Source organism: Oryzias latipes, chromosome 19 (genome assembly GCF_002234675.1).
Source record: "Oryzias latipes chromosome 19, ASM223467v1".
NCBI classification, from domain to species: domain Eukaryota; kingdom Metazoa; phylum Chordata; class Actinopteri; order Beloniformes; family Adrianichthyidae; genus Oryzias; species Oryzias latipes.
Genome location: NC_019877.2, coordinates 4,351,634 through 4,375,557, shown reverse-complemented (window position 1 = coordinate 4,375,557; position 23,924 = coordinate 4,351,634). Strand labels below are relative to the sequence as shown.

At 39.6% G+C, this 23,924-nt stretch overlaps 1 protein-coding gene across 4 annotated transcripts in view; it reads left to right on the top strand.

The window, feature by feature from the left end:
- LOC101158236 (MAGUK p55 subfamily member 2) overlaps positions 1-23,924 on the top strand; it is a 47,761-nt gene that overhangs the window by 11,316 nt on the left and 12,521 nt on the right. Inside the window, exons 1-2 of one of the 4 annotated variants that reach the window (XM_011487924.3) lie at positions 6,704-6,993; positions 20,873-20,973. In XM_011487924.3, coding sequence (XP_011486226.1) covers positions 6,903-6,993; positions 20,873-20,973 — 192 coding nt within the window. In that variant the 5' untranslated portion in view covers positions 6,704-6,902. Of the gene's footprint in view, positions 1-6,703; positions 6,994-20,872; positions 21,010-23,924 lie in introns of those variants that run through there. The other 3 variants (XM_011487923.3, XM_023949589.1, XM_023949588.1) reach the window with 3 other exon arrangements.

Genomic DNA, 23,924 nt, shown 5'->3' with positions numbered 1-23,924 from the left:
AGCTGGACTCCTGCTTCGTTTTTAGCAATAATTTCTTAATGTGTGACGTCCTGTGTGTGTCTTTGTGAAACATAACAGAGGGATTAGATCTAAAAAATAAAACTTATTGTGATTAATATGTTTAGGTCTTATAAAACATTAAAGACTAAATCATAGAACTCATCAGTGGGATTACTCCAAAAATGTTTGGCATTTCCCTAAATTTGTGCAACACCAACAGTAGAAATCCTCCAAAAAAACTCAATCCTAAAAAAATGGTCTGCGCTCATCCCCCCTCCCCTTCCCTCTGACACACGCGGCTCCGTCTCTATGACGGGAGGCGCAGCTGCGGCTCAGAGTTGATTGTCAGATAGAAAAAGACTCCCAATCACCTGTTAGTGTGATTCAGCCAGCCACCGGCGAGTTGCGCTCCCCTCTTGAGTTTTTGAGAGGGCGGTGGTCACGTGCGCATCGGGTCTGCTGTGTCGGAGCAAAGAATTGTGGGAAATAATCTCCATTGCCTGCTTTTTTCGAAATTGGGTTGAGCACGGATGTTTGTTCTGCCTAATTCCTTTTCATGTGCCTGTTTTACGTTGTTTCACTCTGAGGTATTCTTTTTTTTTTTTTTTTTTTTTTTTTGCACCATAAGTGTGAAGAGGAAGTAGGAGGAAGAGATTCATAATAGTCTGATGTGTCAAAATACCAGCATTAAGTGTCGGCTGCTGAAGCAATTTCAAATTAAAAGCGCCAAGCTTCCTCTTTGAATTCAGTATGAAGCACATTATGCGTAACGCATCAGGCACGGCAAATGCCGCCCCCTATGACGTGCCGCCCTGGGCGACCGCCCACATCGCCCATATCAAAAACCGCCACTGGAGGGCTCTGTATATATATTTGTATGTTTATCTAAAAATCTCTTTTCATATTTTAACAACTTTATCTCTCTATATTTTTAGATATCTAATGTTTCACTATATTTTTCTGTAAAGCAATCTCCGCATGTAGATATATTTATGAGTCCATCTTTCTATTTGTTTTTTCTAAGACAATATATACATATGTAAATCTATTTTTTTTAATTGTTATATTTATACTTTAAAAAAAAGAGAAACTGAACAAAGGTACGAGTCAAACAGAAAAAAACTAAATGAATACAGTGCAGTTAAAAAGGTGATTGGAAGGTTAAGTAACTATAACATTAATAAGGAAAACAGAAGTAAATAAAAACCCAAAACCCCCAATTCATTTTTTTTCTGTCTGACTGTGAACTGAGCTAAATAAAAAAATAAATCCCAATATATAAAAACAAAGACATACAAATATTTATCAACTGAAGACTTTTTTCTCTACTTCCAAATTTAAAAAATAAATATTTAAAATAAATTACAATTATTATAAAAAATAATTAATTAAAATAAAAAACACTAACATCTTTAATGTCAAATAATTCAATAAGGATTTATTAAAAAACTCGTCACACCTTTTAAAAGCATTTAATGCTAATTACTTCAAAAACTTTAATTTTATGTGGATCTAATCAACGTCAAAAATTTATCTTCCTACTAGCTAATGTTATCTAATATTTATTCCTAAATTTTGCTGCATGTATTGCGGCTGACTTTAACGGCTGCTTCTTCTGATGGAACCCAACTGAACTGATGTGGTGGATTCACTTTCAGTGTGTCCAGCAGTGGAGAATAGACGTCCGGCTTTGCTTTGGGGCAAATGGTCTGATTTTTTCTTCTCCCATTGGTTGTTTTCTTCGGTGCAGCTCCAATGGTAAAGATAGTCCTCTGAGGTTCTGACAACAATGAGGTTTTTGGTTGGTCTGTTGCAGAGTCTTTCTTTGTAAAAGAACTTTGCTGTTCACCAGACTTCTCGTGAGGCGCACACCCACTTGATTTAGCCTGGCTGCTGACTTTAACGACCGCTTGTTTTGATGGAACCCAACTGAACTTATGTGGTGGATTCACTTTCAGTGTGTCCAGCAGCTGAGAAGAGACGTCAGGCTTTGCTTTGGGGCAAATGGTCTGATTTTTTCTTCTCCCATTGGTTGTTTTCTTAGGTGCAGCTCCAATGGTAAAGATACTTTTTTGTGATGTCGTTAGTTGGTTCAATCCAGAGGCACTTTGAGGTCTATCAGATTCCACCTGTGATGGTGCTTTCTGTTGAGGTGCACACAATATTGTCTCTGCTTGGTTGCTGTTTCTAGTGGTTGCAGAGTTGGACAGAAAGACCATCTCTACCAACTGAATTTCAAGATTTTCTCTTCTCTCCTTTTGTTTTCCAATTTGATCTTCCATTTGTAAATTTAGACTGTTGATTTGAAGCAGTTGTTTTGTTACCATTTCTGTCTCTTCTGAAACTGCCTTATAACCCTCTGAGTAGCTTGGTTTCTTTTCACCTTTGAGGAATTCTGTCACATTTTGGATCTTCTCCTCAAGTTCCCTTATTTCCTTTCTACTCTCTTGTCTGATGTGACGCTCCAGCTCAATACTTTTTTCAGAAAACCTCCAATCTTCCTGAGCCTTAAGTGCCTCCTGCTCATATTTCTTTATGAGGCCCAGTTTCTTTGCGATGTTCTTTTCCGTCTTAGCTAAACACATTTTTAACTTATTGCGCTGTGAGATCAATCCATTAACATTGTTGACATCAGTTTCTCCTTGAGACTCCACTGATGTTGAGTCTTCTGAATCAGAATCACTTGAATTGTCATCTCCACTATCTGTAATCTCAGAATCAGAGGGTCCAAATGGATATTCTCTGGGGGTGGGAGAGTCCAGACTGTGCTCATCGGTGTGCTCATCGCTGTAACTATTGTCAGGTGACATCGTGTAATAGAACTCCAGATCACCTTCAAAGTCACTCTGACTGAAGTTCCTGTCACCATCAGAGATTTGAGATGAATCGTCTTGGGGGATGGGAGAGTCCATGCTAGTGTCCTCTCTGGAACTTTCCTCGGGGAAGACAATCATCTTGTAAAAGTCGTCATCCAAGACAATGTCACTCTCATTTTCAACAATATAGGCCCAGTCTCGTGTAGCGTTTTCTTCCTGTTGCATCATTCTTGATCGCTGATTTCTTTGGCTGCTATTGAAGTGAAGGAATGCTGAGTTTTGTGGAGTATTCATACATTTAAATCCCATTGTGCCATGATGCAAAATGGCATCATTACATTGTCACGTTTTGTTGATATGATGTAATATCAACAACTAATGACATCATATAATGTCATTACATCATGTCATCTCTGAATGATGTCATCTCTGAATGATGTCATCTCTGAACGATGTCATCTCTGAATCACAGTATTTTTTACCGTTTACAGTATTTAAATGCAGGATCTGCGAATATGGAGAACCCACCCCCCCACCCCACCCCTACCACGGTTGAAGAATGTCGGGCGCCTTATGCCACGTGCAGCTTCATTTGTGAACAGCACTTTCATTGAGAAGAAGCCCAGGAGCACCAGCTGGCCCAAACCCACCAATAAGCAAATTCAAATGTAAATGTAACATTTAGCAATTTAAAAAAAAAGGAGTTTCCTAAAGTACACTTCCTGATCAGTCAGCTCAGACTCAGCCGTGTGTTTGATCAGGTGTTTAGCAGACACATCACTCACCCTTTTATAGGGATCATGCTTTTTTTTTCTTCCAACAGCGCACACTGTTCTGTGTCCTTATTGGCTGAAAACCTTGTCAATCAATCTCCTTGGTGCCGTTCCTCCTGTTCAGAAACGCTGAGCTCTTCAGATCTGCAGAAATCTTTGATCGCGATCAGATCTTTGTTTTCATCCTAAGATCCTGGACTAAATTTCTACGGAGGTTTGAACTTTAATAATTTAAACAAAAGAAAGGGGTGAAAACGATCATGTCTGTCTGAGAAAAGTAGTTTGTAGTGTGTTGTGTTTTACTGTGTGGATTTCACCGATCACGGGTTCTTTTTAGATCGTAACTTACAACTCCTGGAATAAAAGAGGGAACTCTGTACTAGTGAATAGAGAACTTAGACATATGCTTAGCTGCAGCAGGAGACCTAGAAATTTGCTTTTTTTCCCCCATTATTTCTAGATGAGAAATTGTGAGACGTGTGAGGAGCTGCTGCCCTCAAAGTCTCAACGGAACTAAGACGGGAGAGCAGGGGTTCTCAACGTTTTTGTAGCGGAGGTCCAACTTAAGAACTCGACATTAGACTGGGGGCCAATTTTTGTGAAAAAAAATGGATAAACAGAAAAAGTTGTTTTTAATAACTTGAATGACCAAGTGTCATTTGTACAGTTAGGGCCCTCCAGATGTTTTCCCAGTTGAGGTCGGAGGTTTCTGTCCAGATCTTCCACTCGTCCAGTAATTGTATCATTTGACAGACTTATTTCTTCAAAATTTTTCTTTTGCTCTACAGCCTTGAAATGTTTTACATTTAGATAATGACTTCCTGCAGAGAGTAGCAATAAAGCGAAGCTCCAGCTGCTTTTTAGACCCTGCTCACAGCAGAAGACTGAAACAGGAGAACATGTCTTTTAGGCAATGATCAGATTTTTCTTAATGTCATTATTATATTTTAAAAGCAAGTTTTGGAGATCTCTTGCTACAACAAACCCCCCTCTGTTGGGCCAATTTATCCAATGAACTGTTGTCTGGTTAGTGTGTCTTACAGTAGAAACTTCTACCATGCTGGTGTAAAATGCCACACTAAAAGGTGAAAACAAACTGGTTGATAAGTGCGTCAAGCAGATATTTCTTAGTTTTGAAGATCCACGCATTGACAGCTGTACAGTGCACGTTCTCTTTATGACTGATGTTTTTGCATCCACTAACAGCATTCCTCTGTCGATTATTTATTAATTCACAATAAGAAGCAATGAAAGGATTTTTGCTGATTCTTTAATTTGTTCTTCACACACCAGGCGAACACTTGCAAACATGTAAACATTACATCTAAAAATTAAGCTTTTCTTGTTCTTTTAGCATAGTCAACCCCCCTCCCTTTTAGTAAAGTTAATTTCAAACACGTATTGTTCTTAGTAATCTACTAATTGCTTTTGAATTTGTTATTAAAGCAATTGTTTTTTGTCTTAATTTTACAGTTTCTTTTGTTAGAAGTTTTGTTGTTTTGAAGAAAAATGGATTTAATCTAAATACATTTTTACTTTTTACTCCTGCAGTTGAGTTTTTTTTGTTTGTGTGTAGAAAAGTGTTGCATCTGAGGATTTATTACCAGAAATACATAAGTTGCTGCTGTCTGAGATCAGATTGTCCTACAGAAAACAAAAAGTTGTTTAAGCACATCTTCTCCTTTTAAGTCATGTAGAGAAGAAAAACAACTTTCATTTGAAATTTAAAAACTTTATGTCTCTTTGAGGCTGTGTGAAGAGACAGGATATATCAGCATACGACGGGTTGCTGTTTTACTAATGAGGCAGACATTTTTTTTTTTTTATATTGTTTGTAAAGTATGGATAAGGTGTCCACATCTCTTTTTATGCGTTTGTCTGTCCGGGAATGAGCTTTACTGTTTGTTGTGCATGAGACTCAAGACCTGCATCCTTTTTAACTTTAAGGTTTTGAGTTAAACATAATAATAAAATGTTTTCTAACTTCATTCATTCATCTTCTTCGGTTTATCCCTTTTGGGGTCACGGGGCTGCTGGAACCTATCCCGGCCATTTATGGGCGAAGGGTCACACATATCACACACCCATTCACACTCACACATATGGACAATTTTTCCAACGTGATTTGAATTTTTTTATCCAACTCTTCATTTTTGATCATTGAACTTATAACATGAGGCTATTGCACGTTGTTTGAATTTCATAGTTTGTATGATCATTTTGGAGGAGTTTTTTTTTCGCTCTTTTACGACAGAGCTCTGAGTTTTCTAGTGTTTGCTCATAGTTTCATTATTTGATGATGCCGTTCTGTCCTCCTTCCGTCTTCCTGTTTTACACTTCCTGCTGTGCCGATCTTTGACGTGTTGCATTCGCTTGTTGGCCTTCACAGTTCATATTAGTCTCTGATTGAAATAATTTAAGATAAGTGATGGTCTCAGACGTGACGGTGAGCAAGTATTTCAAAGAGAACACAATTCCAAAATCCATCCGTGTTATTCCTTCCTCTGACTGCACTGTCAAATCCCTGATCATCAAATCTGTTCATCCAAGGCCTGAAAAGTTGTAAACGTTCATGCAGTTTCCGTCAGCTGGTCCTCCCGGTGCGCTTTAGTTCTGGGATGTTTGGAAGCTCTCTTACATATTTTTCCTTTCCTGATTAAATAATTTACCCCAAATGTTGGGGGAATGACCTCATAACCTTTCCAGATTAATAGTCAACAGTTGTTTCTTGTTGGGGGATAATACTCACCTGTCTTTTGATCTGATTTTCGCTGGAAAAACTCAACATAAGTTGGGAAAAATGCTGTTTGAGCTTGTTTTTGATGCAATGCATGGTGAGAGTTGTCCTTCTATCCTCCAATGTCACAAAAGCTGCCCATAAGTAATGGAGAGGACTGAGTAATTACACCATCTATTAACTTGCTTAACCACGCATCACCTCCCACAAACCAACCCTCTGCTTGCCTCGGTTGACCCCCGCAGGGAAAACCTGGGGAGAATTGCTCCCGCCTCCTGTTCTTCCTTCTCGAGAAAGCATCATAACTCCCTCCCTCTTTCCTCCTGTCTCCCCCACCGCCTCTCTCACGCTCCGAGTCTTCTCTCGTCTCCTTTCATTCATGCAGAAGAGGAGTCGCTCAGCCAAGCAGAGCTTTTTTACACATTCACGTCAGGAGCAGGTGGAAAACGGAGGAGCGAGCCGCCAGCTCCTTTCGGCAAAAAAGAGGGAGAGAATCGGTGACAGAGAGGGAGTGGAGGTTTCTCACGCTGCTCCTGATCTAGCTTTGGGTGTGTGAGTGTGTGCCTGTGGTGAGGTATGGCTGGCAGCCTGTTTGGAAGGCTCTCTCTGGAGGAAGGGGACTCTGCCAACTCCTTGGAGGGCCTGGATATCAAGCTGGGGGGGGGAGGTAAGACCATAGGTTTCAACCTGCTGCTGTATTTTTTTCTTTTTTGCTGGATTTGGTACAAAACAGAATCGTGGAGCTGAAGCCCCGTTTGCATGCATCACTCTGGTGGTCATCTTAGCTGTTGTATTTTAAATTCACATGGCCCCTGCATCTGATGTAGCAGCGTGATGATGATGATGATGAGCAGAGGCAGATGAAGGCTAAGGGCAGTGCGTAAAAAGCGAGCTGTCTTTGCAGTCTGAAGCATTAAAATTCACAATATTTTTAGAAAAAAGTGTTTTACTAGATTAAAAAAGAAGGCCAAAGTGATAAATGTATAAAGAATTAAGATAAAAGTAAACTTTTGTTTAAAAGATATGAAAAAAATTGATGGTATGTTACACACACTGTGATCTCCTGCAACACCAAAAATCAGTTTGTTGTACTGAATATTTATTTGTTCATGCAACATGGAAACCCCTGTTCTGTTCATTCATAATTGATAGATTTGATAAATATTGGATTCCTCAAAAACACGATTTCTGCTTCTTTCATACAAGTGTTTTAACCCATAAAATTACATTTTTTATATTAAGTTTATCTTTAATAAATGTTGTGCATAGAAGATTTGAAAGATTGATTATCTGAAAATCCAAATTTAAAAACGCATCATAAAAGTTATCAAAACAAGAAGTTATGACGCAGTTTTGTTGTTTATCTAATGAAAACTAGGACAAAAAAGGATTACATTATGGAGCTGCAACAAATTCAAACAATCATTTTTTTAATGCTGCTGTTAGTTCTGACCCTTCGACTTTTGAGTAATTGAGTGGTTTTATATCTTTAGAATGTTATGACTCTATTCAGACTGGATACATTTGCTACCTTGTAGTTCCTTAACAGAATTCTTCAAAAACAATGCCATAACACCACAACCATGAGACACAGCAACTCATAGAGATGTGATCGGATGAATGGAGGCTCCTTAAAACATTTTTTAACGTAACAAACATTGCTTCTCACTGTTTTCCCGACGATTTATACGTCAAAAACACTTCACAGTGTACCTTCTTAGCTGTTGTCTTGTCAGTAATCGCCCTGCAGCATCTCTCTCCCGGACCAAGAAAACGAGTAAACTTTGGTTTGAATCAAGAAAGTCCCCTTGACGGCGGTCTGACAGACCAAAAACAAGGTTCAGGATTCGATCCCGACCAAATTAAGCGGACTGGGTCCCGACCAAACGGTTTTTCCGTTCTGAAAACACCCTATGTTACAGCTGGAATCCCAACTTTGATTTATGCAGAATTTTGATTCATGCAAATCGGAGAAAAGAGGAGGAGAATAAAATCCGTTACCTAAACTTACTGTAAAAGTACAACATTTTTTCAGATTTTGTGTAGGTTCCTCTGGGTTGTTGAAAAAGAATTTTATTCACTGCACTCAAGTGTTTTAGTACAGGCTTTTTGTGTTTTTGCCCCAATTCTTACAATATCTATAAGTTTCTTTCAAGACAAGCTTGAAATAAAATCTTTTTTTTCCCAATCTACTCCTGGTTTTACAAATCTTCTTCTTAAGCGTGTCATCAGTTTTTGCTCTGGTCTTTTTGTCTTTGGTGCAGCTTATGTCAAATTAATCACACTATAGTGCCATTTGTCACATTGTTGTTCATCAGACATTGTATTTTTCAGTTTAAAAAATAGTGTGACAAAAGATTTATTACGATGTGAAACTTTAAGATTGAAAAAAGGCCCACTTTCCTCCCCACAATAATGTATCATGCTGTGTCGCAACATATCCCCTGTTCAGTAATGCAGCTTGACAGGACGGCAGCAGCAGCCATAATGAATCATATTTTCTGCCAAAGCACCCTGTCCTCCAGGTTAGGGTGGCTCCATGTGAGCGCTTGTGTTGGATAGAAATGGAAAGTGGTGGAGCTCTATCTCCTTCTGTTCCTGCTCGGTGAGTTGGGGGCGGGTGGTGGTGGGGGGTCATTCATATGCAACAGTGTTCAGAACAGGAGCAGCTCGCCCGAGAGTTTCACTCACAACCTTGAAAAAAACTCTGCTCTTACCTTTTCTCAGCAGAGTCGCTGCACATCCACAGAGGAACATTCACGCCACATTTGTGGTTAAGGAAGCCGTGTACACACAGGTGATGCATCGCTGGCGGCAAATTTGTTGGCAGGGGCGGGTTGTCAAAAATGATCACCGCGTTTCAACAAAACGAGACAAAAAGTGTAAGTTGAGTCGAAATGTTTGCAAATCCTTCTGTTTGTAATAGGTAATGCCTTAGTCACAACTGTCCGGGTGAAAAATAGGCAAACCTGTAAGGAACAGGCAGGTGGGCCGCAGAAAATATCAAAGTCGTAGACCGCTCGGTGAACCATAGAGAGGAAGTGTTCTTGCACATTTTTTTCCTATGGGCATGCTGCAGGTGACAGGTTGTAGTGAACACTTATACAACAGGGGGAAGTAGGTGAGACGCAGGCGTGTCGCACAGATTTTTACCTTCCTTTAACTCTCCTGAAACCTGCACACTGTGCAAGGAAGCCATTGATGCTGTGCGCTCCTTGCATGAAGCCTGACTGTTAGAAATGAGGAAATAAGACTGTGTAGTTTGTGTGGGCATGCTACGGGCACCTATGTATCACGTGCACACCTCTTGCGTGTAGTATTTACGCGCGGTCAGCAGGATCCAGTCCTCGCATCTAACAAACGACAAGGACCCCGTACCCGTACACAAGAAGTGCGTGTAACTTACATTATCCTCACATATACTTCACATACTACTGTCCACACGCACAACAATGATATGCCCCATTTTTATGACGTCCCTTAAGGTGTGAATCTCAAGGGAACTGCCAGACACACCTGCGCTCCCCTTCAGATGCAGCCAGTCCTCTCTCTGACGCTCCACGGGCCAGGGCGACCCAAAAGCCCCCAGCACCTGTACTGGTCAACCCCTGTATAAGTGCATGTGCCTAAAGCATAATGTGATAAGTTGAAAAGACACGACCAGATACTCGAAAACCTTCCTTTACCAACATTATCTTCTGGTTATTGAGGTTCAGGTTGTTGAGTCAACAGTTTAAGCTTCCACTTTGCAAAAATGACTTGTTTATTACCCAGAAACAGCTTAAATAACTAATAATAATCATCACCTTTTCTGCTTTTATGTGTTTTGCAGGATCATAGGATTGTATAAAGCAATAGAGATAACTGCAGCGGGTATAAAAATCTATGCTTACTATGAAAACACCCTAAAACTCAATATTATTAGCGATTGAGTCAAACAAGGTGGCTCAATGGTATATGGGCTGTCAATAGTTCTAGTTTTCTTTTTTCCCCTGAAACTGTCTGTGAATGATGAATTTTCTACTCTGCCTCTAAGGCCAAAACACCTAAAAACTTTAAAACCATTTATTTGTATTTTTCTAAAGGCACCCCGAGGTTGAATATTCATTTGTAGAATCAAAAATTCTTGTATTAAAAACTATCTTAAAGCAGTTTTTCCCATAAAAGTACATGACTTCATTGAAGTTAATATAGATATTTGATAAATCGATATTGATTGATGGAGATGCTCTCAGGGTCATCGGAGGATCGATGTGATATCAAATAGGTGTTTTTTTCTGTAAGCCCAACCCTTCACAAAATAAGCTGTAAACAGAAAAAAGAGCTGGAACGCTGCAGTTACTCACTAATATTTCCTAAAGCCTTCAGGATATTGTAGAAGCTGTTATATTCAAGCTAAATAAAATCAATATTTTAATACTGCATTGATTAAACATGGAGAGCTTTTTAAAAAAATGCAATGTATTCTGCTTGCTCTTTGGCCGTCTGAGTTTTGCAAGAAAGGCAACGAATCTGCTACCCGAAGGACAAATGAATCGTCTGCTTCAGACATGAATGATTCATTAGTTCACGCCACAGTCCTCCTCACTTCTTCACCGTCTTGCTTCATCTTTTCCTTACCTGAGGGATTGATAGTAATTATGTTTTAGTGGAGAGCTGGTGTCACGATAACATCTATGTGCGGCACTGAAGTGTTTAAAACAGCAACGCTGCTTCTGCAATATCAAATTTCAGGGTCAAACCGCATGCACTCCTGTATGTCATTTTAATGTTGGCTATAATGTTATCTGTCGGTGTCTAACAGGAAATACAAAACAGGAAGAACAATTCAGAAAAATCCTTTTTACGTTGTGCAGGGAGTGGAATGTGAAAACTCTATTATACCTGACAGCATACCTGTCATTGTCAGCCTCAGGGTTTTGTCTTGTCTAAATAAATCGAGGCATGTTGCTCATTGTAAACAGTTTTCACTGGGATTTGTTGATGTTTGTATATTTATAAGCTCATAAAATTGCTTTGTTGTTGAAATTATTTATTTTATACCTGAGATTTGGGAAATCACCATACAGTAATGTTGAGGTTGCATATACAAGTTGGAGAATGTGAAACAATAAATTTAAATATTGTCATTTAACTTAACTTAACTTTAATTTTCAGGTTTAATTTCTGCTTTAGTTTTTGCATTTAGCCAAAGTTAGTTTGCCTGTTTTATCCTTACTTTTCTTTCTTTCTTTTACTTATAACTCCTAAAAATTGCCCTATTCAGTTGACTTAAATTTTGGAATTATTTTATTAAGGTTCGAAAAAAAAAAGTTTTAATATGACAGGATTAAAAGGCAGTAAAACTCCTATTTGTCTCTTGAAATATTGAGTATAAGCAGAAATCTGACTCAGTTGAATAGGTTTTAACGGTGTTTTTTCTATGTCCCAGGGCTGCTAAAAGTAGAAGAAATGTGTTTTATTTTCTCAAACATTTTTTTAATTTAACTTCTTTTGTCACCATTTAAACTAGGCCTGCACAATAAATCATCATCAAGCTGTGCAATACGCACATCGCAAAAGACAGTAAAATTTACTGTTAATACATTGTTACCTTAAATGGGCTAAGACAATCTTATGGGAGCTCGACGTATTTAACGAATGAATCCCTTTATGCATTTGACCAATAAGATGGACGTCTTCATGCTGTTGACCAATCGGATGAAGCTCTTTTATTTTTTATTTTTTTATTTTTTTGAGCTTTTTCATGTTAGATGTTCGCCTCATTAAGAGTATAATTTAAGGTATCTTGACTCTTATTTAAACTTTGCAGTGAAATGGAAATGATGGTTTTGGTTGTTTGCTGTTTGTTGAAGTATCATTAAGATTGCGAGTTTTCCTCACATCGTGCAGCCCAACTTTAAACCCACATTTGACCACTGAACATGGATTGAAACCCACCAAAACACTTCCTGTCTGGAAGAAGATAATTGCTTTTTCGGTGAACGACTCCGCCCCCAAAATGGTGGCACCGTGGCAGCAACAAACACGTGTCTCTAAAAGATGATTAAAAGTAAGCTGGTACCAAGAATATATTTTGAGTTAAAACCACAGACTCAAGCATTATCCAACAAAATAGTCATTATTTAAAAGAACTTTGACCTACATCTATTTATACAAAGTTTTATTTCATTTCAAAATTATTTTGCTGTTGTGAAGTAAATACGTTTTGCTTCTGCAAACAAAATTATAGGATTTTTCAAACCTAATTTGTAAGTGCAGAATTATTTTGTACTTTTGCACTAATATTGTTTAGAAAAAACAAAAATTCTTTGGCAAAAAAAATCATTTGAAATGTTTCTGTCTTCAGAAATATTCTTTCAGATCCCCCAAACAGCAAACACGTGCACAAATGTTTTTGCACACAGACAAATGTACAGGAGCAAACTAAAGTTATAGCCACATAGATTGTATATACATTTTCATCTAAACTCATCATCTCTCTCCCACGAAGAGCCAGTCAGCTTCAGTCAAGGTTTTGCGCTTCGAGGAGGTGGTTTTTCAGGCTTATTGAATTTGACATATTTCCCAAAACTGCAATGGAATCACCTTTTTTCAGAATGAGTCAGATAGCAATGACAGTGCATTTCTAGGTAGGAACTGGCCGTCTTGGGGACTACACATCGTGCACAGTCTTTGTATCAATTATCTCTTAATGAAAATGGATACACATGTTTATCAGCCCCCAACAAGCAAAAATTAGAATTGTTCTTGCTATAGCCTATTGACTGTAGCCGCTATTTTCCCTGAAAAGGTCAGTAGGGCATGAGAGAAAGCTTTAAGGCAAAAACAGAGCAGTATGTCACAGCAGAGTGCAGTATTACTCGGAAAAATACAGCAAAAGCACGTGTAGGGGGTAAAGGGGCCCTAAGGTTTTGGCAAAGCAGTGACGAGTACAGTGGCAGACGGAAAGGGCCATCGCACACTGTTTACATGTTTCTGTTTTTTAGAAAACTGCTTTCAACTCGCAAAGAATTCATTTTAGATCACAACATGAAATAGCTCTTATATATATAAAAAGGCATTGATTTAACAAAAGGCATTAATTTTTGTTCAGTTGAGTTCCTTGAGCTGTTTCCTGAAAACCAGGTTAAAATGCAGAGTGAAGCGCCGGTGAAGAGACGCCTCGTTTGTTTGCTGTAATTGAATCCCCACAGCCGCGTTTTAAATCCCTCAAGACCAACAGAGACAGACGGACAACAACACAACAAATCTGGAAAAAATCATTGTTAGTGAGGACATCTTGTTCTTCTGTTTTTATGTAACAAACCTAACCTTGAGATTAGGAGGGAAGAGGAAATATTTAGTTATAGATTAGACACGTGTTCTGGGATAAAGCTAACAATGTCATCTTTATGTCAGATGGAGCTGTTTCAAGTTTGACATATTAACTTGATTAAAATTGTTTACCTTTATTTGTTTTAAGCACAATCATTACTTTGATTAAAATAGACTATTAGTTTGTGAATTTGCCTAAAAGGTCATTGTTTATCTGAGTTATGCGTCAGCAGACCTCCTACCGGCGACCATCCTATGCATTCCTGATTGTGTCCCGTCACCTGTTTGCATTTAAATGAGATCATCTTAATTCTGGACACCAAGCTCGGTGATAAACCACTGCCAATTATTGATTTAGAAAAAAGTTGGGGTTGTGAGAAAAACAAGTTTAAAAACAGATGGGGATTCTGGGGATGACATCCCACTTTTTGAGTGGAATAACAAACTTCAGAACTCACATTTTACCCAGAACACTCTTTATTTAGACTCCATCCTCTTGTGATGGAACCCAAACAGTGCTGCGTTTTATCTCAAATATTTTCATCGCAGCAGACTGTTCTGAGAGTCAGCTGCACCCTTCCATGTTCAACTCCCCCCCCCCGAGGATTGGGAAAACAACATGACCACTTCTCTCACGTTCCTATCCCTCAGCTGCTCCTTGCATCTTCTCTGTTTGTCTGTCCGCAGCTCCATAGCAACAGAGAAACCTGGGCTAAGTGCTGGCTAAGAGGTTCATGTAACCCGCTGCGCTCTAACCACAAACAATAACAGCCTGGATTGTTTGGCTGCATCTGACATTGAGTGTAATTGTAACCCTCCCTGGGGGAGAGTTTAATACACAAAAGAACCTTAAATTTGCTTTCTTTGGGGAAAATGGAGCCTTCATGAAAAATATACTGATACGGAGTGACTCACTGCCAGTCCTGTAATATGCAAGGGGCCTGATTCGGTTTTCTAAATCAATTTGTACCAGTTTTTTTCCCACCTTTCCATCCATCCTGAGCCTGCTTTGTAATTCCCTGAGGAAGAGTCCAAAGAAGAGTTGAAGGAAAGCCTTTGACGCAAGTCTGTCTGCACACCTAGGCTCTTCTTTGTACTCCAAAGCTCCTTTTGGAGAACAAAAAGTCTCCAAATGGCATTAAGTGACACTGTGAGACCAAGGCTGTTTAAAACCAGCGAAGCAAAAAATTACTTTGGCTAAAAAATAAAAGGAAAAGACCTGGGTTTCTTGTTGAGAAAATGTGACCTTGGGGCAGATATGAAGCAAGAACAGAAAATGTAGTCCTGGAGATTAACAAATGTCTGTTTGGATCCTGCCATGCAGCCAGGGCTCTGCAGGGCTGCATGGCACCTTTAGCTGTTTGGCATGACTGGAAAAAGAGTGGCAAAAATGAGAACAGGGTCTTAGTTTGACATGTTAATATTCCACTTGAGCCTTTGACCTGAGGAACAAATACTGTTCTTTGTGCATCCATGCTTCTTAGTGAAAATAAAAATAGAAGTACTTAAGGCCTTACAACTGCCCGCACCGGTGGATACAGGCTGTCTGCGGGCAACAACCGGTGGAGCAAAAATATGCATTCACATTATTTGAAGGGACATGCTGGGGATGATGGTTGGTAGTTGACGCTTAAACAACACCTACCCTCAAGTAAGTATTTTCCGTTTATTCATACCTCCCCAATCCTTTGCATTAAGCAGAGAGCTCTTTAGTGCTGATAAGTGTATTCTCCTTGTATGCAGCCTAATTAAGAAATTAGGAATTAGAAAATAAGAATGGGCACTTGCATGTCACCTCCATTTGTGTGCGATCAGTAAGGGGCTGGTACTCGCATCTTACTAACATCTAGGGTGTGGCGTTAGGGTACCGTGATGCTACGTTCACACCGCTCCCTCGGCAACGCACGTTCAGGCGACCACTTCCAATTAAAAGGATATATAAACCTGTGTTTACATAAACGCATTAGCTGCATTCACACCAGCTGGATCGACTCGTGTTTCTAAGAAAAGTATCTGTAAACGCATGTCAACCCCAATTTCAGGCTTCTGCATCCAGAATGCCTATGTTCACCCGTTGCTGCGCAAGTTTTAAAGTCTGGTTCCAGGCTTTATGTACAAATTTGGCGTTCATTGATTGCCTGCTGGAAGTTCAACAGGTTGAACTTTTTGATGCTCAATCACGACAATGCAGAACTGTGACCAAATTAGAACAGTTGTAAACGTGATCACGTTTACAATGTGTAGTTAATATTTGCCTTTTTCTACCCAGCTGGAATTATATGACACCAAGTCTTTCATATATCGGAATAGAGCTGTAAAATGGAAAAGCCCGGAGCAAGAGTCACAAGATTTTTCCACCACTTTGGCATTTCACATCAAGCCTCTTCCTACTATAGGTACATGCTTTAGTATCAGGTAGTGACAGTCCAGTGTGACGCCATCTGCTAAAAGCGTTCAGCACGTTCTTGAATGCACAATCACATGCCTGGTGTGGATGTTACATTAGGCTTAATTCACCAGAAATGGATGCTTGTAGAAAGAAACACAAACTTAACCCCCTTACAGAGATTAAAACCCTTGTTTTAATCTCTGTAAATAGTAACTTTTTTTTTCTCTAATTGAAACTACAAAGAGTCATTCTCTTAAACTCTGTGGCAAAAATCTTGCAGACAGCGTACAAACAAACAAACAAGCAAACAGATAAACCAAATTACAACATTCAGTCACATCTTCCTAGAGTCTTGGCTTGGTGGAGAACAAAGTCTTCCCCACACAGCTAGAGGAGCCTTCGTTGGGAAAAGTGTTGATGCAGCAACAACAAGCACATACAGTTGCAGTGATTAAAGAGAATTATGCAGGACCTGTAAAGCAGCCCGCTCGTCTGCTTCTCTCTGCCAGCCGTGAATCTGGCAGCTCTCCAGCTCGAGCAGCAGAGCTGCTGCGAAAGGAAAACAGAAGAAAAAAACAAGACTGCGGATGGTTGAGGTGTCATTATTAATTAATTTGGCTATCACAATGGGAGACGAGGCAGACACACTGTGATTCATGGCGGTGGGCTTCTTCCAGACCCCTGCCTCTAGTGTTTTAGCTGCTTTTATCTTCTTGGAGAGTAACTGGAAAGATCTGCTCAGTTTGCTGCCTGTGAAAAATATTCTTCAAATGTGAAATTTAATTTGGTTGTGCACAAGATCAAATTGATTTCTGTTTAGTTCAAACATCAGTTCCCACCTCTTAACTTTTGCTGTTATTTATTTTGAAAAGCTTTAAAGTAGCCATAGGTTTTTATGTTTTGGACTTACGTTTGCTAAGTGAGTTTTACGCTGCAGAAGTACATATGACGGTTAGTTATTGAGTAGTTCATAGTTTTCTGGGTCATCTGCCTCTGTTTTCCTGATTTGATTCTGTTTGCACTGGTTTTGTCCTCATGTTTTGTAATTATCTTTGCTATGTTCTTCTGTTCAGTTTACCTTGGCTCTCCATGTTGGTTGTAATCTCCTGGTCCTGGTTTTGACCATGAACTCTTCAGAATTCCTTTACCCACTTTTTATGCTGTCTGATAAACTCTTGCATTAAAATTCCCTGCCTTGCTTTTCTTTTTCTTTCTGTCCTCAATGCCTCAATTTTTTCTGTTCTGCTTAACTGTCAAGGTTCTTGCATCCTGCTGCATTTTTATTTATTCATAGCCTCGGTGTGATAGTTTATTTTTTATTTTACTCACCCCTTTTTGACTCCTTCATTTACGTTCTCTGCTCTGAACTGAATAATAACAGAATTTTTTGGCTGCATTTTAGTATCGATACGAACATGTGATAATTCTTTTTTTAATCATTGAATTGGTTAGAAATACTTGAGAAAATGTTTGGTAACTTAAGTAAAGGTGTGTCTATTAATATATTTTAGTTCTTGCAATATTTTCCAACAGAACTACCGGTAAATGTTTTTGTTTTAATGAGCACCTCCTGTAATAAGTGAGTTTTAACATCACTGAAGTCTGAAGTCTTACTTCCTGATCATCCATGTTGGAGTCTTTGTTTAAAGACCCACTCTGATGAAAACTGTGTTTTTGGTGCTTATAACATGTTATTGTGGCGTTTTTATAAAGAAAATCACATTTCTGAGTAGTTATTTATTCAAAATGTTGTGAATCAGGAGCAGATTAAAACATAGTTTGAAAAAGATTGTAGCTGTGCGTTGAAAATACACTGGCTGGGCCACAAGTTCCCTGCACCGCTCCATTCTGATCTATCCACTTGTAAACGACTAGATCCGTGATTTTGGCTAAAAATGGCATAATCAAAATTAAAACACTACTGGGGACGCTTTAAAAATAGATCAAAAGAGGATTGGAGTGGGACTTTAAACACAAACTTTTTGTTTTGTTTAAAATAATAAATTATCTAGGCTCTTTACAAACATTTCTCTCACTTGAAGGTCCAAGAATGAAAAGTTGTGCAACTTGTGCATTTTAAATGTATTTATACCCATTTATAAAGCTAATCTCACTTACTTCTGTCACTTAGAGCTGCTGGTTAATATGAAATGTGTTTAAGGAGGCACAGCGCTCAGGGAAAACCCACACATGGACAGAGAATATGTCTCCATGGTGAAAAGCCCCCGCTGAGATGAAAACCATTAAAACCTGCTCAGTAGGAGACGATGGTCTGAGTCACCGCTCCACTGTGCAGCCTCAGCTGAGCAAACGTCATCTCCAAAATGATCCAACTTCACATTGGGCCTCAACATTAAAAGCTTTTACTTGAATGTTGGTGTGGAGAGATCAGCTGCAGAAATATGTTTTTGATTTGCAAAATCAGCGGCTGAAATAGTTTTGTTGTAAATGTCTTTTATTAAAGGCAGGGACACGAGTGGATTTTCACAAGCTTCACAAAGAGTCACGAAGTGGCAAAGACATCTGAAGAGTTCATTGTTGCTCAGAAAGAGGAAGTAAAAAAGACAAGTTGAGCGAAAGTCGGGCTAAAAGGAGAAGGATGGATCTGAAGCCAGCTTTAAAGTCAAGAGGAAGATTGACACTTAAAAAGAGTGTGCAAGAAAGGCTGGACCAGAGCGGCAGCATCAGTTGAAAATGGCGTTTGACAGTGTGAGGAAACAAAAGCCAGAAGAACAGCGGGAGAGAAAGTCCTCGCAGGGAAAGACGAGAGAGAACAACTCCTCAAAGTGCAAAATGTCCATGTGTTGAAGGCCCCTACTTTTCTGGTCAAGCAGTTTTAACCTGTTGGGAAATGAAAACGGGACGTCAGGAGGCTTCCTGTGGAGTCTGACATCAGGTCGTTGTCTGTGGGTTTATTAGGTTCTGTTGATGTGGAGCCAGGCTTCTGTAGACCAGGAAACCACGACTCTGACAGTATAGTGGATCAGTGGAAAGCATTTGTGTCAGAGTGGAAAGGCCTTTTTCCCTGAAGCAAGTGTTTTTATAGGAAGTTAAAAAGATTGATGACAGATGTTTAGTTTTTTTTTAAATTCGACTGAAACAATGAGTTTAATATTTAAGCCCTGAGCACTGAAAAGCAATGAAAAGATTCAACATGGCTCCTATAGAGTCTAAATTGGCCCAGATGTCATTGCTCTTTATGCCTTTATTTCTTCCCTATGCTTTTGTCTTCAGTGTTAAGATGTGGCTGGACGTCATTCACAAAAAAGCAATCAGGGTTTTACTGCAGGATTAATTAGGAGCCTTTTAGGTGACGCTGTCACTTTTCTGTGCTCTGTGAGCTCTTTTGAGTAGATGAGCTCTGTGAAGTTAGTCATGCAGCATCTGCAGTAGACCCGAGGACCTCTTCTGTCTCAGACATTAAGAGGGTTGTATTTTTAGCTCAAACAAACATCCTAATGCTTCTGAGAAGGAAATTTTTCCTTGTTCCTTGGGGTTGCTTCTTGTGAATAAAAAGGAAAACTCTTGAGCTACGTACACGTTTAAGAACGCGCTACGCGCTTTTAGCATACGTGTTCGCACTGGACTGTCGGGACTAGCGCATTTACCTGCAGTTGGTGCGAAATGTCGTAGCTGTGCAAATCTGGTGAATCTTGCTCCAGGCTTTTTCTTTCGCAGCTCTATTCCGATATCTGAAAGAATTGGTGCCGGCTTGGTGGACAACAAAGTCTTCCCCACACAGCTAGAGGAGCCTGTGTTGGGAAAAGTGTTGATGCTGCAACAACAAGCAGATACAGTTGCAGTGATTAAAGAGAATGATGCAGGACCTGTAAAGCAGCCCACTCGTCTGAATTGGTGCCGGCCAAGCACAAACTGCAGTAATTAATTTCTCCTATTCAAACGTTTTAGCATTTCTGTGAACCAAAAAGGATGCTACCCATATCTGAGTCCCTGATTAGTCAAAGTTCGACTTTGTTTCAATGGGCGTGCATTTTGTATATTGAACCCAAAAACAAACCTAAAAACTTGTGTAGTGATGCGTGAATGCAAGGGCTTTGAACGTGGAAGCCTACAACGCACATTTACAGGTGTTTTCATAGACTTTTCTTTTGAAGTGGTTGCATGAACGCTTGTTGCCCACCCCAGTGTGAGTGTAGCAGAAGATCCCTTTCTGCTGGCATCTAATGTCAAAATGGATATTTCCTGTCTAAACACTTTGGAACCCATCAGAATGTCTTGATTTTTTTATTCAGTAGTTGCATTTTTTTGATTACCTCATGATTTTTGTTGTGCGGCCATGGGGTTAAATGGGGCTGTGACTGTAAAGTGCTTTGAGCCTTCAAGGAAGGTAGTAAAGCGCTCTATAAAAGTTACGCCATTTACCATTTTGGGAGTTTGGATACCATGTTTTCCAGGTAAAAAATGCTGAGAAAAACATCCAAATGGTCTGTAATCGACTTCAGCAGCTGTTGCCTTGGTTTGCGTGTGTGTGTGTGTGTGTGTGTGTGAACATGTCTGAGTGCAGCAGTGAAGGAGTTGTTGCAGAGAGATACCGTCCCGTCTGGCTGACTTATGGGCAGGGAGACTGACAGAGGTGAAATTGCTTGGGAAAGGATGTGAGGCATCTCCCATGTCGCCTTCCTCTTCCTCATTCTCACTCTTCCTTCAACCTTCTGTCATTCTCTCTGAAAATGTCCTGCATGAATCCCTGTTGTCTTTTGAGATAAGCTCTAGTGGTTCCCAGCAGCAAAAACACAGGTTCAAAAGGAGCATCCAGATAAATAAACAGCATTTTTCTGTCTTTGTTTTGTGTTTTTTGTGTGCGTGTGTGTTATTTTAGCAATGCATCAGGCCCTGGACACGCTGAGTGACAGCACAAGCTCAACAACTGCCAATGACCTAGACCTGATCTTCCTGAAAGGAATCATGGAGAGCCCAGTGGTGAGAGCTGCTACATACCCAAGTCTGCACAGTTCAGTGAGTGATGGAAAAACACATTTAAGTGGATTAAAGAGCCTGTTGTTTAATGTCTTCACTTCTACTAACATTGCTCCATTAAAACCTAGCAGAAAAGCACTGCAGTTAAATACTATTTGAAAGTGTAAATATATGCTTTAGATTTCTATTTAAGTTTTAATTTGATCATTCAGATTTGCATTGGTGAAGAATTGAAGTGTGCTAAGCTGCAGCCGTGTGCCATCACAGTAAAATATGCTTTGTGCATGTTATTCAAGTTATAAACTGGCCAATCAGAGGACTCAATAAAAGTAGGTGGCCCCCACGGCCAACATTCAAAACTTTGATTGACAGATTCTCCTGAGCCTGCTCTTAATTGTTAGGGTGGGGCTTTCCAACAAGCTCACTCCTGATTGTTGAGAGTTGTTGCCATTGAAGCAACGACTCAGACTGACTTGGACCTGTCACTGCTTACTGACGATGTCTTGCTCCAACATGGTGACATCTGTATCTTGAATAAACGGCAACAGAACTGACTTAATTTGATTGGAGCCATTTTCTGTGTCTGACGTCACACTCACCAATTCTCATATACAGTTAATGAGAACCACACAGTCTGCGTACATTTGCCACGCTCACTACAAATTTTTACGACGCCATGATGTTCTGCACAAACTTTTTCTTAAGGCAGTAGATATTAAGTAGATACTTGGAAATCTACAGGCAACCACTGGGCCGGTTGTAACTGATTTTGTGTCGTGGTGCACCCTCCTGTCTGAGGAGGCTGCTGTTTCCATGTGGGGGCTGTGGAGTGGGCTTGTCTCCTAATAATCAGTTCCACGCTCAATTTAGCTGAGCTGTAATCACAAGATGTCAAATTTGTTTGGTTTCTGTCCTCTGTCATGGTGTTCAAGTGTGAGACAGGAATCAATTTATTGGTCGAAGAAAATGCTTCAGTGGGCAGCATGTTTAAATTTACTCTCCTGTCTTCAGATTATTATTATTTCCACTGCAGCAACTGTGGAGAAACAAAATGATCAAACTGTAATTTCCTTCCCAATTGTATTTTTTGTTGTTGTTCTGATTGAACTTTTAATTTATGCCACACGTTTACAAGCATTTAAAGACCCACTCTGATGGCATGTATGTTTTTGTTATTAACATGTTCTTGTAGCGTTTTTCTGATGGAGGACACACATTTCTGAGTGCATCTTTATATAAATCATTGTGAATCAGGAGCAGACAACAAAAAGGGAGCTTTGAAAAAGGCTTATTTGTGACGTAGAAAATACACTGGGCGGACCACAAAGTCTTTGCTCTGAGCTCTCAGCAATGGGGATGGGAAGGGGGGCGGGTTGCTCCATGCCAATAAGAGTTATTTGATTTTGCCTAAAAATGGCATAATCGTAAATAAAAGACCACTGGACTTCGAAACAGATCAAAAGATGATCGGAGTGGGACTTTTAAGGCCCCTTTCTTTCCAGAAAAATGCTAATTTCAGAAATGCAGCTCCAAGTTCTGAATGTTTCGATGATTGATGCCAAAGTGAGAACCATGAGGTCCTTCTGCAGATAATTTAACTGCAGTAAAGAAGCCCCTGATGGTGGGTCTAATGCTGTGGCTGATCTTGTTTTTAAATTCTCATTTCTGTGCCTGTCACAACATTAGGGGATGTCAGCAGCGTGAGTATTTTTCCACAGATGTTTTTATATATTAAAACTTGGCATCAAAATTGCTGTGAGCCTGAGCTGCCTTCCCACAGAGACATAATCCAGAACAAATTCCCGTCTTTTCACTGAGATTTGAGACATTTGCATGATGGAGACCTGTGCATGCTGTAAAAATGTTCGTGTCGGATTCATTTTAATTTCAGCAGACCTGCTTTACGCTGTTATTTTATGGTAAAAATACTCATTAAAAGGCACAGTCTTTTTATGTCATGATATACATGCAAAACTCAAAACCCGTAAAGATTTCTCCTGCGGCTTAGTTGTCCTTTTGATATGATTTTGACCTATATGGTTTTGAAAAAGTTTGTTTTAAAACAGAATTTTTAAACAAACCCAGAGATCTCTTAGTGTTTTTTTTATTCCTATGGACTAAAAAAAAAAGAAAGAAATCCATGGGAAAGCAGTCTCAACTAGGGTATTTACCTGAAGGGTAGTGTGCTGTTCAGGGCTGTGCTGTAGCTTTTTGAAGAGAAATAGAAGCAAGCCGAGCGAGACAGCCCTGTCAGAGTTTCTTCCCTCTATGTCCTATATTTTTCTTGGCTGTTCAAAGGGAGGCACAGTCTCATGGCTTGCAAACAGAATTGGGACTTTTTTTTTTTTTCACTGCAAGAAGAGGGGAGGGAAACTCTACATGTTTGCGCTGAAGTGCTGCAAAAAAGAAGTTCTTCTGCTCGGCTTACTTGCTCTGCGTTGGTTTGTTGCCACATGATGCTTCAAAGTTGCATAAAATTCTGAGCAGCATCAATAATAATTTAGCTTTAAAAAAATCTCTATTATTACCTTCTTTTGCATTTTCATTTGACTTTAAATCCCCCTTTCTTCTGTCTCTAGTTTTAGGAACATTTTTCTTCCTGCTGCATAGAAAAGCATGGCCATCGTCTTTGTATGTCAGGGAGAGCGCCTGGCGTTAGTGGAGCATTGATGAGCGCTCTCTCATAAAAGATTAATCTGCTGATGCAGCTTGGCTGAAGGGTATGAAAAGGCTTTCCAAGATGCTCGTTTCCCCTTGACCCCTGGATGAATCTATAAGCGCCAAACAAGGTTTACTCTGGTGTGGGGATGAAACAAGGATGAGTGAGATAACATGCCATGTAGACCTGCTGGTTTGTTAAAGAACGATGCATTTAAGCAAATCCCTTGATTATCTGTGGTTTAAAGTTAGCTTGGTGTCTTTGCATTTGCAGATGGATGTCCTCTAAATCACTG